Source organism: Meleagris gallopavo, chromosome 22 (assembly GCF_905368555.1).
Source record: "Meleagris gallopavo chromosome 22, MGAL_WU_HG_1.1, whole genome shotgun sequence".
In the NCBI taxonomy this organism is placed as follows: domain Eukaryota; kingdom Metazoa; phylum Chordata; class Aves; order Galliformes; family Phasianidae; genus Meleagris; species Meleagris gallopavo.
Genome location: NC_139425.1, coordinates 5,511,100 through 5,524,935, shown reverse-complemented (window position 1 = coordinate 5,524,935; position 13,836 = coordinate 5,511,100). Strand labels below are relative to the sequence as shown.

The window sequence follows — 13,836 nt, the reverse complement described above, 5'->3', positions numbered from 1 at the left end:
ATCAGGAGGGCTGTGCTGGAAGAGGACAGAGGACACGGCACTGCCGTCAGCTGTGCCTAAGTCTGTCACCTGCTGCCATCTCCCAGGCAGCTGGGACACAGAGAGGCGACACCGCTCAAGGAGACACTCCTGGACAGAACTTCCTCTCCCCCTTGCTGAGAGCCCTGCCAGCAGGGTGGGCACAGAGGCAGCTGCTTGGCACGCCGGGCTGCCCTGCCCCAAACACCTTCCTCTTACATTAAGGTACCGTCACCAGCTCTGAATTTCACCCGGCACGGGGCACGCTTTTCAAGTGCAAAAAGCACGCCAGAAAGACGCGTACACAGCTCCCTGCGAGACGGTTCGCGTGCGGTGGAGCCCACGGCCCCGACAGAAGGCTCAGGGCGGTGCGGGGCGGGCCGGCACTGTCGGACAGCTGGAGCACGGCGAGGAAGCTCCCGGCAGCCGGAGCCGGACACCGAAGGAAGGATGTTGGGGCGTACGCAGCTGCCGGGAGATGAGGTTACAATGCGCAGCTAAACAAAGATCCCCGCGAGGAGGAAACGGATCCCTCCCGCCGCCCGTAAGGTAGGAGCCGAGCGGCGGCCGCTTGACATCATCGGGCCGAGCATTGGATTACAGCAGGCAGGGACTCACCCGGCGGGGAGCAGAACACGCCCCTCGGCCCCACAAGTGCAACTTCATTTAGCGGCTCTCGGCGCGAGGAAGCCGCGAGCGTGGAGCTGCCCGCAGCCATCCCTGCCGCCCCGCAGCGCCGCTTCCAGCCCCGCTCCTCCAGAGGCAGCGGGACCCGTAAGTGCGGCGCCGGGAGCGGGGTGCGAAGGCAGGCGCTCGGCCGGGGGATGCGGGTGGGTGGTTTCTGCGGACGTAACTTGGGCTGCCCGCGGCGGGGCTTTGCTTTGCTCCGTGCGAGCCGTGAGCTGAACGGCGGGGCTGCGTTTCGCTTTGGAAGTCGCCTCGCTCCTCGTTTGCTGCGGAGGGGCGGCTGGGAGAGCGGCTTTCGCGATCACTAAGGAATGCTCGGCGGCTCAGCGACCCCCACGGGGACTTCCAGCATCCTTTCTGCCCTTCGCCCGTTTATTTTAAGAAACCGGCCAGACGGGATCTCTTACGACATAGGGGCTCGCGGTGTCCGTCCGAGAGCCGCTGGGCTCTGTGCCCGCGGCCACTCGGGGCTGCCCCGAGCCCTGGCACGGCCGAGAGCCTCACAAACGCGATGTAGGCAGGCTTGGGGACTCGCTGGCATCCAGCTTCTCTAGCAAGTGTTTTAAGAGCGGGATAAAAAAAGAACTGCTGTGTGGTGGTATTCTCAGGAGGCTCTGAAAATTCCTCCGGCTCGGAGCTGCGTGTCGCTCTCCTCTCTCCCGCAGGCAGCTGGGAGGGAGCGCAACGCATCGCTCCTGGAGGGATGGCTGGGAAACGTTCCCGTTGTGTCAGAGGGGCAAACGCACACACAGAACGAAAGCCACGCACGGCTGAGTTCTCTGGGGGTAATGCCTGTGGTGGCTGAGATGAGGGGACAAGCAAGGAGGCGATGTGCCAGTGTCAGGTGGGCTCTGGGGGAGACACAGAAGCAGAAAGGGAAAGGACGGCTCCAAGGGAGCGTGTAGCCTCTCAGGCTCTGGGCTGTACTTGCCCACAGTCAGCACGGCTCTTGGGGTGGCTCTGAGTGTGCTTTGGGTGGTCCCCTACAAGCAAGGTGGGCCCTTCCAGCTGTCTGAGAAGTTGTTATATGCCTGCTGTAATGAGGAACAGTGTTTGGGGAAGGAGGGTGCACCAGGGATCCCAACAGCTGAATTCATTTGTAGCACAGATACAGACTAAATGGCCACTTACAAACATGGCTCTGCCAGTAAAGCTTAAAGTATCCTGAGCACAGGACAGGACCCAGGGCTCCAATCCCTCAAAGAACAGGAGCTCATTGCAGTAAAGCACATAGGTTGGCAGCAGCATAGCAGAAACACTAAAACCCAAAGACATTCATAGACCTGCATCTTCCATCTTATTTCTGTACGCACAGTGGCTGATTCTGACCAGGTGTAAAGACTAAAAGGAGCTAGCAAGCACTGTTTTGCTTCCCCTTTCCCTTACTCTCCTCTACCAAAGAAAAGCTAATGTACTTTTGAGCCTCCTTGAAGACATGCATGCACACATGCACGCGCGCACACACACACCCCTGCCCTCCAAAAAACAGCTGTGAAAAACGTTTTCCAGGTTGTTACCATTTTCTGGGACTCCCATCTTTCAGGACCAATTATCACAGCACCGATCCCTCCAACCAAATGCTAACTGTTACCCCATCGTACAGGGGCCAGGCACAAATCAGGTGGTTCTCCTGGGTTCATACAGGTCTGTAGCAGAACCAGGGGATCAATCTGCAAGGTGATAAGAAGCAGCAGAAGCTATACCACAGCTTTTTATTTGCCCTTTCTGTGCCACTCTGTTTTGATCTTCATTTTCACATTCAAAGCCTGAGCATGGATGTTGCTCCACATGCTTAAGCTACTCTTCAAGTCAAAGCCATACACACAGACCAATCCAGACAACAAGCTTTCCAGCACAGCAACCATTCCTTAAAGAGGATGAGAGAAGGAAATAACGACCAACATGCTTCTAGCCAACCCATGAAGGGAGGTGCTCCCCCAGGCTTACCAGTGTCAGCCGGTGCAATGGGGAGGGTCAGCTGCTCACGCACTTTGTCCCCAGCTCCTCCCAACGGCAGTGACAGAGAGGCACAGACATCACTGCAAGACTCAGCCCAGGACGTGAGCAAGAGCAGCAGTGTTGGACTATGAGCCATTTATTCCCCCATTTCAAAACATGCACTTCCTTTCAAGCCTTTGCACCGCTCATTCCTGGTTTGCTCTGCGTATTCCTGAATGCCTTCCTTCCCAGCACAGCCCTGAGAGGTGCAGTGCTCTGCTTGGCTCCTCCGTGCCTGCACATTGCTAGCCACAACCTGCTGCCATAGGAGCAGGCCAGCACTGAAATGCCAACAGTTGTTGATGTTTGCAATGATGTAATAAGCCAAACATCCCCACCAGAGAGTCATCAGCTTTACTGCGATTACTCTTTCCACAAAGTGTAATTAGTCTGTGGTGCTCAGTGCCTCTAGATATCACTGGCAGTAGGAGTTCAGAAGGCATTTTATTGGATAACAGATCATTCTGCTTGTAATTACAAGGATATTACATTTTAAGAATTATACAACCTCCTCGTTTAGGGCAATTAGTAACTAATGAAAAATATTTCATCATAATTACGAGTTTTCTTGCACCTCTGAGCCAAGGATACCAGCTGTATTTGGAGGCAGGATACCAAATGAGATGATCTTTCAGTCTGCCCAGGGAGGAGCCCCCAGGCTAATCAGTGATGCATTTGGATTGATGTTTACCTGTGAGTCAAGGTAACAATCTTCTGTCTGCTGCCATCACCTTGGGCAAAATCAAAAAGGATTTCCTCTCTGGATTGAAAGCAGCACCATAACATCTGCTGTACAAGACACCGAATTCTGCCAAAAAGCACTCCGAGCTTCTTGGAGCATATATTCATTTTGAAGCAAAGTGATGATAACTGCATTTGTTTTGTGTATATACATGTTCTTTTGGGGTAACAGCTGAAAAAAGGCAGAGGCAATCTGGATCTCATATGTGCACCATGCTGATGGCAACGCCTTTGCTGAAGAGCAGCTATTCATTGGACATTTCCACATAGGTGCCTATAATCCATAGTGCCTAATCTGGTCCTATAATGCATCAAAGAAACATGAATCATTCTTGACAAGTTACACCCACCCCGCTTTAGTCCCACTGCAGCAGCTAGCCTCAGCATCATCCTTAAGCCCCCACACTCTCTGCTTAAGGGAGTCTGCCCACGCTGGGTCCTTGCAGCTCTGCCCATCACCCAGGGCTGGGTGGATGGAATATGGAGCAGCAGATGAGCGGGGCATTCCACTTCCAAAATCCTCAACTAGGGCTGTGAGGCCGGGGCTGCAGGGGTGGAGAAGAGCAGCTGCCAAAGGGTTCCTCTCTCCAAAATCAGCTCTTTTGAGAGAATAGGGGGCTTCCCAAACAGCCCATCAAGATTGCTTAGTGATGGCTCTTCTAGTTCAGAGCATCCTCATTCCAATTTGCTTTAAGCATCTCCTGACACAGGTCTGTGGATTCTGAGATGTTTTGCAACTCATCTGGAATGCCAGAGCTTTAAGTGTTTGGGCTGTGTGACACAGGAGCCAGAGTGAGGCAGGAAGACAAAGGAGGGAAACAAAGGATCAAGGATTTTCAAAGCTCGCTTTCCTCCTTCCTGCTTTTGTTTTTCCCGGTTGGTACCCCAAAGGGGTAATGCATATTCCCAGAGTTGAGAGAATGCTCTTTCTTTTCCAGTCCAGCATTTCCAACAAGCACTTCCCCATAAGTGGAATAAACAATAACAAAAGCATGTTGTCAAATCCTTGCATCTTTGATTGGATACTGTCATGATCATCATTAGGATTTTCCACTTCTGTAAGCCCGTCATCTGCAGATTTCAAAGCCTTACAGATATGCGAAACATCCAGTGAGGAAGGCGAGTATTAATAGTTCCACTTAACAGATGGGCAAAGTGACATATAAAAGCAGCAAGTGCCCTGTCCTTGAAGCAGGGATGGAGCCAGTGAGCAATGTTTGGCTCCAACTATGAGCAAGTTTTAGAAGTGGGCCAAAGAATAAAGAGGAAGGCTGTAGATCTGACCTGGTTTGGAAAGTGATGAATTATTGCAGCCACAGTGATCCACAGCTCAGAGTAGGCAGAACTGCTGAATGAGCTACTGCTTGCATTCTTAAATGGTTAATTTCTTGCTTTTTGGTCTGCTAATATTTGTCCCTGGAAGCAAGAAATAAAAAACAAGCAGCAGTCCGTGACGTTCCAACATGTCCTAAAGCTGAAACAGCTGCTAAAATAAGCAAGTGTCTTGTTGGCTGGGCCCTGCAGGTCAGGAGATTGCAAGTCACCCACAGATGTTAAGGCCACAGAGGAAATGTCTGAGAGGGGCCTGGGGACCAAGGGAGAAGGCACAGCTGTGCGCAGAGCAACAAGGCAAACCAAAGCAGCTGCCAGCACCATACAAGCTTCCCCTTCTGCCTCAAAGCAGTTGACGTGGAAGTTTCACTTCTTTAAATGACAATGGGGCTTGCAAATGAATATTTGTTTGTACTCCCACTGCCAGCACTGAACCCCTCAACCTTCCTGTGTTGCCAGTCAGGTGCTTGTGTGCCCCAGTACACCCACATCAAGATGTTGAAAGGAGAAGTAAAACCAAAAGGGAACTCTCTGGGCAGGTTTTGCTCTTAGATCCAGCAGAGCAAATCACTTAGTGCAACCCCTAAAAGCCCTTCACTGCTCCTCTTGATGCTCACTACCCCCAGATCCCTCCCCTGTTATTGTCACAGGTGGTGGGAAGAGCCACTGAGCTTTATGCATCCTAACACCAGCACAGACACTGTTTTCTTATTGTTTTCCTTCCCCAGAAGCCACTGCCCTGCTGTGTACGGAGCCTGTCTGAAATCATGCCCAGAAGGAAAGTCTAAACCAGGTAGGGATTCCACTACAGACTGATAACATCTTCCTTCACAGAAAAGTTTTAACATAAGAAGGAAAAGGGGATTTTCTCCTTTCTGTTTTGCAAGAAGTCATTGACCACCTCTGTATTCTGCACTACCAGTTGCTAGAAAGTTGCTAAGAGTTGCTAAACACCTGTGGTTCTGCTGTAATGACTTTCCTGCTGTGTCTTCCATACCTCCCAGCCATGCACAAGCTGTGTCACAGCACCAGCTCCAGTCCACCCTGGCTGGTGGGTGGCTGCTCTCTCTGCTGCCTACTCTGCACAGAGGGTCACCCCATCAAAATGCAGGAACTCCCAAAGCTGAGCTTCTTTGTTACACTGGTGTTTAGGGTGAGCCTGCCAGCTCAGACAGACTGTCTGTGCTCTCACTTCTGTGCTGCTCAGAGCCTCTCAGTCACCTTGCTGCTTTCTTGTCACTCACAATCTGGCTGCACTGAGCTGGTGTTTGCAGGTCTGGCAGTGACAGACCTCTGGACTCACTGCTGCACAGACATTCACCCTGCAGGTCTCAGAGCAGCTCACCTCCTGCATCCAGCATCTTCCCACGTGTGCTGGAGACCTCCCATGTCTGTCCATGCCCAGGCAGCATCTCAGTGGACCATAAAACACTTGGCAATCTGTTTAATTACAAACTTTCCCTTCTGCAAGCATCTCTTTGTACCTCCTCCACTATTTCAAAGACATCTTGATAACCACTTCAGCTCATGCCTGAGATCCCACATCCCTCATGAGCAGCACGCAGGGGATTTGCCCTGCTCACAGCAGGGCTCAGCAGCTGCTCCCATCTAATGCAGTGCCCCAACATCTTCCCCCCCCACCACAGCAGTACTGTGAGGTATGTGCACAAGGACAGGTGGAGCTCTGTTCAGGTGGGAGCTAAGCAAGGCAGCACAGCACCAGGACTGCTGCTTTGGGTGAGGGGAGATGTGGAACCATGTGGAAAGGCTCAGCTCTCCCTGCAAGCTCATTTGGAACTCCTGCACGTCCCGCTTGAACTGTCAGCAAGCAGTATGCCAGCCCTGTGAGCTACACAGGTGATTTTCCTGCATGCTGCAGCACAAATAACAGGTCAAACACACCCCAGGGAACAGAGCTGAGCCCATTTTTCTAATTAGCCCACCTCATTTCAGTATAAGGAATCTAAGAACTGTCCTGGTTTATTGCTAGGGAAGCAGACACGGCCCTGTCCCTAAGGAGGCTCTAGGGCCTGTCATAGTGGCTCACAGAGGTGGGCATAAGGCCCAGCGTGAGCATAACTGTAGGCTGCACAGGTGGATGAGGCAGGGCCAGGGCAGAGCCAGGCTTGGGCCTGCCTGCCAGCACCATCGTATCATAAAAACCACCAGCCCTACATACCTCCATGTTTGTAGAAAGGCCCTTCTCCACCCAGCAGCAGTGACCTTCCTCCAAAACAGCCATCTCTCCAGCAGCTGCTTTCTCTTCACCTCCCTTTATACTCAAGGGCAGCCCTGCAGGGAGGCAGGCTCCAGCTGCATCTCATCTCTCCCAGGTTCACCAGTATTTTCTCACCTGGGCAGCCTGCAGGGTGCTGGGCACATCCCAGACACAGCCTGGGGAGGTCATGGTGCCTGGTGTAATCAGAAGAGCTGTGGGACTGTTGGGTACTTTCCAGCCTTTGCTGGAAAGCTGAAGTGAAAGCAGAGGCTTTTTTTCCCGGGGAGATCCTGTGGGGATCCAAATGGCCCAGCCATGCTGGAGGGGGCAGAGGGGTTTCTGTGCCCATCACAGGTGGGAACAATGCATAGGTTTTTCTAGATGTGGCTACAACAGCAGCTGTGAGACTGCTACAGCTGAAGAGTTTCAAGTGCCTGCTATTATTCTGTTTTGAAATTTCACTCCTTAGCAGATCTTCCACACAGCCGTGATTTTGCTCACGTAAAAGCAAATTCATGTATAAAGGCAGTTAGACAAGAGGTGGGGAGAAAGTAAGAATAAAAATAGTGGTGGGGTGGAGCTAGCACTTTGCAGCACTGGAGGGGTCTCTGTGGGGCGCCGAGGGTAAAAGTGCATGGGTGGGCACTGGGCTGTTCTATGCAGAGTCATGTCCTCCCGCATCAGGATGAGCTTTGGGAGGGGAAAATGGGAGAGAAAGGCACCAGCTCACATAGCCTAGGACAGGCTCTGTACCTGCCCCAAATCTGGCTCAGCTCCCTTTGCTGGAAAGGCACTTTTAGGGTACCCCAGCTCTGCCCCAACAGAGGTGCTGGTAGTCACTAACCCTGCACATTTGGGGGCTGTCCTGGCTCTGTCTCCTTGCACTCTGTGGCTGCCCACCATGGGAACACCATGAAACTGTGGGATGTGGAAAACAAGCTCGACCTGGGAACCAAACACAAATACAATTGCTGTCACGGCAACTGTCTCCAGATGCACGGAGAGACTAATTATTTCCATTAATCAACATGGTGAGAAGCTGCAGAAGAGGCTCATAATGCAGATGAGGTTTGGATGCTGAGGGGAGGGAGGAGCCCTGGAAAAGCTCAGTTGTCAAGGAATACTGTGATGTTTCCCATGGTGGAGGATAACAACTGGCATCCTTGTGCAGCCAACGTGAGGCTGGAGTGTGAGCCAGGCTGGAGTGCGAGCCAGGCCAGCGCTGAGTGACGCTAATGAAGTGGTGTCAGTGTGTGCTGGGGGGAGCTGAGTAATGTTCCCTGCTCCCCTGGGACTGCTGCAGCATGTCAGCCTGCCCTGGGTCCTAGGGGTTGTCTGACACCATGAAACCCTGCCAGGGCATCTCCTGTGTCTGCTGGGAGCCAGGTGATGACCTGGGGAGCTGGAGCTGCAGCTGCAGAGGTACTGTGGGACAGCAGAGACAGGGGTGTGGGTCCCTGTGACCAGAATGTGCTGAAGGGCAGAAAGGAGGGAGAAGCTAAACACAAGGTATGTCAGGTCCTAACCCCTACCGGAGCCCAAACATTAAATCATAGGCTAAGTAGTGAGCTACCAGTGCTCAAATGATCTTCATACTGCAAAATAAGGCCAAAGCAAGCTTTGGATCTGCTTTACACACCAAGCTTCCATCTCCCTGCTGTAAATCCTCCCCTACTACATGAATGACATTTTTCCACCAAGTTCTGGAGAACCCTAAAAGTTCTGTTCTTGAAGAATCCTTGCAGTGCATGGAGATGATGTGATGTCAAACAGCATCACCCAATTTCTGGCACTGGCTCAAGTGCATGGGAGGGTCTTGGGCCATGGAGAGGTCTGGTAGGCATTGGCACAGGTCTAAAAATACTCCTTAATCCTGATAACCCAGCCATGGAGTTCTCCTGCTTTGATGTGCAACTTCTCATGCATGTTCCCAGACCAGAGCCCATGGAAAATTTGCTGAAATTCCATCTGGAAGCTGTCAGACAGTTGGTGGAAACCCCCTGACCTCAAGTGCTGACTTCTGCCCTGCGGGATTTTTTCCCTCTTGGCTGGATGAGGATCTCACAGCAGGGAACCTCGCAGCAGACCGCAGGGAGCACAGAGATCCTGGTGCTGCTGCTTCTGTGCTGTACCAGGCTCCCTCTACAGCGAACTGTCTTACGCCGTAAATATTTTACAAGCCCAGCAGGGATACTGGGTGTGTTTTGCTGTTGTTATGGATCCGTCCCCAGCAGGACTGGGCTAATAATAGCCCAGGTACCCAGGAATGAAAGGGGGAGAGACACAGCATGGAGAGCTTGAAGGTACCGAAATGCTCTGTGCCCTTTGTCCATGCAGGTCTGCAGTACAGGGAGACGTGGGATGTGATGCTTAAACAGAAGAAAAAGGTCAAACCCCTCTTGGTGGAAATTTCAACCCAGAAACACAGCCAGGTTCAGATTGGCTTTGGGGACTTTATGCTTCCCAGGGGCAAAAGGCAGCAGTTTGATCCTTGGCTTGGACACCCAGAGAGCAGAAGCTGGCCTTGTGCGTCAGAGATCCTGTTCCAACCAGAACCCTGCCATGGGCACAGAGCTGTTGGCCCCAACGGCCACTTGTAACGGGCAGCAGCAGCAGCAGGGATGTAAGTGTGGGGCTTCAGTCCCTCGGGACTTGGGCTTAACATCCCACTGCCAGCCCTTGCTGGCTGTGGTCTGTGGGATGATCCTTGGGTGCCACAGGAATGGAGACATCTTTGTGTGGCTCCAGAATCAGTGGTAGGCACAGGCTGCTCCATGCTGCCCATCGCCTGGGTGTTTAGGAAGAAAGATACGGCCCCATTCCCCACTCTGTAAAGGGAAACAAGGTGGGCTCAGATGGTTCTTGGGGCCAAGCGATGCCGAGAAGCCACGGCTGTGTTGAACCTTCCCACCTCCTCCCTTACAGCCCCTGCTGTGCTGTGCTGGCTGCCCTAGGGGTGAGGATATCCAAGCAGGACTTGAAGGCACCCTTTACCATGTCGTGCCACCTGTGCCACAGAGAGCTGAACAGAGTTTCCTCTGACACAAAAGTCTTCTGCAGTTTGTGCAAAACCAGGTTAGAAGCAGAGCAAAATTCTGAGGAAAGTCTGAGGTAAGAGGAAAAAGCTTCCAGTTTAACCTAGGCAAGGGGCAGATACAGCGTCATGTGAAGGGCTTCTTTGAAACTAGAGTCCGGGGCTGGGTGGTGCCTGCGGAGTCCATCCGAGCCCTCTGACTCAGATGTGGGCCACATTTCCTCCATGGGTGCATGGTTCTGTGTCGAGTTTAACCCTCCCATGGTAATTTCAGGCCATTGTCCACTTGAAAGAGGCACTGAGTAACCTCAAAAGTGTCCTTCTTTCACAAAAAGGTATCCCGGGGATGGACTCTGAGTGCAGCCCAGGGCTGGCAGCAGAACCTCATCCTTGTGCCACACCTGTGCCTGCAGAACTCACACTGCTGCAGCCCTGTATGTCCTGCTTCATTCCCGTCCTCACAAGATATTTTGGAAAAATAAGCTGAGACCAAACAGCAGGTTTAGCAGAAAGAGCTTATCTCAGCCAGGCAAGTGAGCTTGAAACTGCGGGGTCTGGTGTGGGGAGCTGCCACTCAATGACATCCACAGTGACACTGCTCCTAATGGATCCGCTCTCGTCAGCGGCAGATGCTAACAGTTCCCCCAGTTAAACCCTACCGATATGTTTTGCTTCTTCTTGGAACCGTGAAAACGCTCCTTGAAAAAATCAGGTTTCCCCCTGAAAATGGTATCGACGGTTCCATCACCCCTCCGAGCAGCAGCAGAGCGGGGGGAACCGAAAGGCAGCGCCCGGAGAGCCGCGCACCGGGAGCCGGCGGGGCCGCCCCGTGTCACCGGGCACTGCGGAGCTCCGGCGCCATCTCCCGGTGTCTTCTGCGGGAGCACTCGGTCCGTGCGTCGTTCAGTGCGTTCGGTCGGCTTCCCCGGTAGGGAGATCAATGTTGAGCAGCGTTTGTGCAGGAGCTGAACAAATGTCTCAGTGGGACATCAGCGCCGTGACACAAAAGCAAGTGGATGCAAGATGTTACGCTTTTTTCATTAGCCAGCGGTGTTTCTGAGCAGCTCCTCCTCCAAGTATCGACAACACCAGCAGGGCAGTGGACAAAACAAGTGGGCTGCTGATCTCCAGCTTCCACACAGAAAAGCAAGCTGGGTGCCAGGCTGAGTGAACGGGAGAAGGAAGCAGGAGCACCGGATTCCCAGCAGGGAGGCAGCACGTGACCTGCTGGTACCCAGGCACTGGGATGCTTGCAGTATGTTCCCAAAGCTGCCCAGCTCCCCGCACTGCATGCTGCCAAACCAAACGCCCTCAGCTAAATGAAGCCCTGAACACCCGTCAGGCTGTACCAGGAGTTGGCTGGTGGCTTGTGCTCATTGTGAGTCTTTCTTTGCACTCTGCGCTTGGCACAGGAGGGAGCAAAGGGATCCAAAATCCTTGCAGTAAGGTTGATTTTCACAGGGTAAAGTGCTGCTTCTCTCTAGAAGTTGTCTCACTTGGCACATGAATGTGACAAACACAGCAGCACTGATGCAACCCCAGTGTCTGCAAAGCTCATGAGCTCCTGGACCGTTTGAGTGAGTGCCTGCTAGAGCCCTATTCCTGATTACAAATTCTGGTCAGTTCACCCCTTCCCACTGCAGAGCCAAATTCAGCCTCCATTCAAAGCTCCCAGGGCAATTTGAGGAGGAAGGAGGGCTTAGGCCAAGCTGACATCAAGCTGAAATGCAGAGCTTTGAATCCAAGGCAGCCCCCCTTCCCCAGAGCAGCAGGCACATGGTGACAAAGCCGATGACAGCAGAGCCAGCAGCAGCTCGTTACCTGAGAGTTCAAAAGCTGCTCCGACAGGGAGCAGAGTTACAGGGACTATTTTTTCATGCTGTAATTTAACTCCATGCCGTAACCTAACCCAGATAGAGCCATTGCTCAAGGCTGGCCGAGCACCCTTGAGCTCAAAGCTGTTTTCTCTGCAGGATTTTGAAGGAGTATAGAGATGCGATGGAGGTAGAGTCCAGCACGTACACAGACTTCATTTCCTGCGACAGGGCTGGTCGGAGGAATGCTGTCCATGACATCCAGCGGGATGCAAACACCATCAGCATGCGCAAGCTGACCAAGGACATCGGCGAGCTCGGCGTCGAAGGGGCAGGTGAGGGGCTGCAGGCACTGGGGATGGCTCAGGACACCCTGCCTGGGTGAGTGCAGCCTGACACTACAGCAAAGCAAAGTCCCTGGGAGCCAGGTGTGGTGGGGGACACCTGGGAGGATCTTTTGTAACCAGTGCGATGGTCCCAGCGCACGACCACCAAGTCCAGGGCCTGTCTTTGGTTGGTTTGTAGGGTACTGGTGTTCTAACAAGAGCAAGCACTGAGAAACAGCCTTCTCAGGGCCAAGTACACATTAGATACACCTTTGGCTTCATAAAAATCAAGTGTGTATGTGGGGGTTGTGCTGTAACCCCAGCTGTAACTCCTAAAACAGGTCCATAACAGCACGTGTCTGGGCATCTGTCTACAATAATCACTAACTGGAGCTCAGCTGGCAGCAAGCAAGCTGGATACCTGCCAGGCTGCCCATGTGCAGCTTGCCCTTACAGGTTAGACACAGAGAGCACACTCCTGCTTTGAAAGGGACTCTTGGTTTAGAGCTGTTCTATTGATGCACCCTGAAATAAAGTCCTGGCACTTTCCTTTGAGCACTGAGGTGCCCTCTGAATCACCAGATACTCTGTTTTGAGAAGGGGTTGTGCTCTGAGAGCATTTAAGCTGAATATCTGGCTCCAGGTGGGCTGCAACAGGGCTTCAGCTGGCAAGCTGAATAAAACCAGCTGTGGTTGATGCCTGATCATTCGTGTGCTCAGCAGAGTGTAACTGTGCTTTCCTCCCACTCCTCCCTTCTGCAGAGAGTGAAGAAGCCAGCACCTCTTCTGAGAGAGACCCTGTAGCAAGACCAAAGGAGCAAGAAAGCAAATCATCCCCATGAGAGTGCACAGGGGGTGGGATGGGGTAGCAGGAGGGGCTTGCTGTGAACATTAAGCAAGAATTTGTTATTGAATCTGTGGACAAAAGCCAACCAGGACCAGCAACATGTTTGTTTGCCTCTGCTGCAACTGTTTTGTTTCAAGAACTGCAAGATACTGCACAAGGACTGGCACCTCCAAAAGACTTCTGCTCCCATCCCTGATGACTTAGAGCAACACTGCAGTGTTTGTAGTGATATGAGCCATTCTCAAGATGCCTTAGCTGCAATTTTCCCCTATGGGAAAAAACTATTTCAGTAATAATATACACTTTCCTGTCCGAGGTACCTTCCCCCTTTGCAAATTTAGACTATTATTTATTCTGTTTCTGTAGGTTAGAGGTTTAGATGATTGTTTTCTCCACGCACTGCCCTCATCCTGCATCCCACCCCTGAGCTGGCCTCCGGACCAGGGCGGGCAGCAGCAGGGACCAGCCAGCCCTGCACCCATGGCCAGACCCATGCAGCCCCGGGAAGGACCAAAGCACAGTCCCATGTGGATGAGCTCCACTGACAGACCCAGCAGCATCAGCCACAGGCATCTTTTCCTTTGGGTTTTAGCATTTTAAGGTATTGTTAAGGGGTGGGGGGAGAAACATTTTGCTGTTTTGACTGTTGAAATTCAGGCTTAACTTTGCAAGCTGTTAGCTGAGATTATCTCTGGTAGGATCTCACACCATTCTTTTAGGAGACATGTTTTGTGTTAAAGACGGTTTGATAAAACTATATAAGCTGTTGGAATAAACAACACAGCCTTTAAGTATGAAGGTGTTCTTCTGCCTGGATGTTT

General features: G+C 52.3%; 1 protein-coding gene across 4 annotated transcripts; it reads left to right on the top strand.

The window, feature by feature from the left end:
* PKIG (cAMP-dependent protein kinase inhibitor gamma) lies at window positions 1–13,813 on the top strand. 4 transcript variants are annotated; one of them, XM_085241364.1, is made up of 4 exons: window positions 36–567; window positions 5,505–5,569; window positions 12,002–12,177; window positions 12,931–13,813. In XM_085241364.1, exons 3-4 carry the CDS (start codon window positions 12,027–12,029, stop codon window positions 13,008–13,010), a joined length of 231 nt encoding a protein of 76 aa, XP_085097490.1. In that variant the 5' UTR covers window positions 36–567; window positions 5,505–5,569; window positions 12,002–12,026; the 3' UTR covers window positions 13,011–13,813. The 4 variants fall into 4 exon arrangements, with proteins under 4 accessions (XP_085097488.1, XP_085097490.1, XP_085097491.1 ...); XM_085241363.1 differs by lacking the exon at window positions 36–567 and adding an exon at window positions 599–792; XM_085241362.1 differs by lacking the exon at window positions 5,505–5,569 and having other exon boundaries at window positions 1–567.
* Window positions 13,814–13,836: the final 23 nt, after the last annotated feature.

What these genes read in the sequence shown, in the direction of transcription:
- PKIG (XM_085241362.1), top strand. Translation starts at nt 497, where the DNA reads ATGAGGTTACAATGCGCAGCTAAACAAAGATCCCCGCGAGGAGGAAAC. An exon ending in TCCCTCCCGCCGCCCGTAAG is followed by an intron (nt 568 to 12,001) that starts GTAGGAGCCGAG and finishes TTTTCTCTGCAG; the next exon opens with GATTTTGAAGGAGTATAGAG. An exon ending in GCTCGGCGTCGAAGGGGCAG is followed by an intron (nt 12,178 to 12,930) that starts GTGAGGGGCTGC and finishes TCCCTTCTGCAG; the next exon opens with AGAGTGAAGAAGCCAGCACC.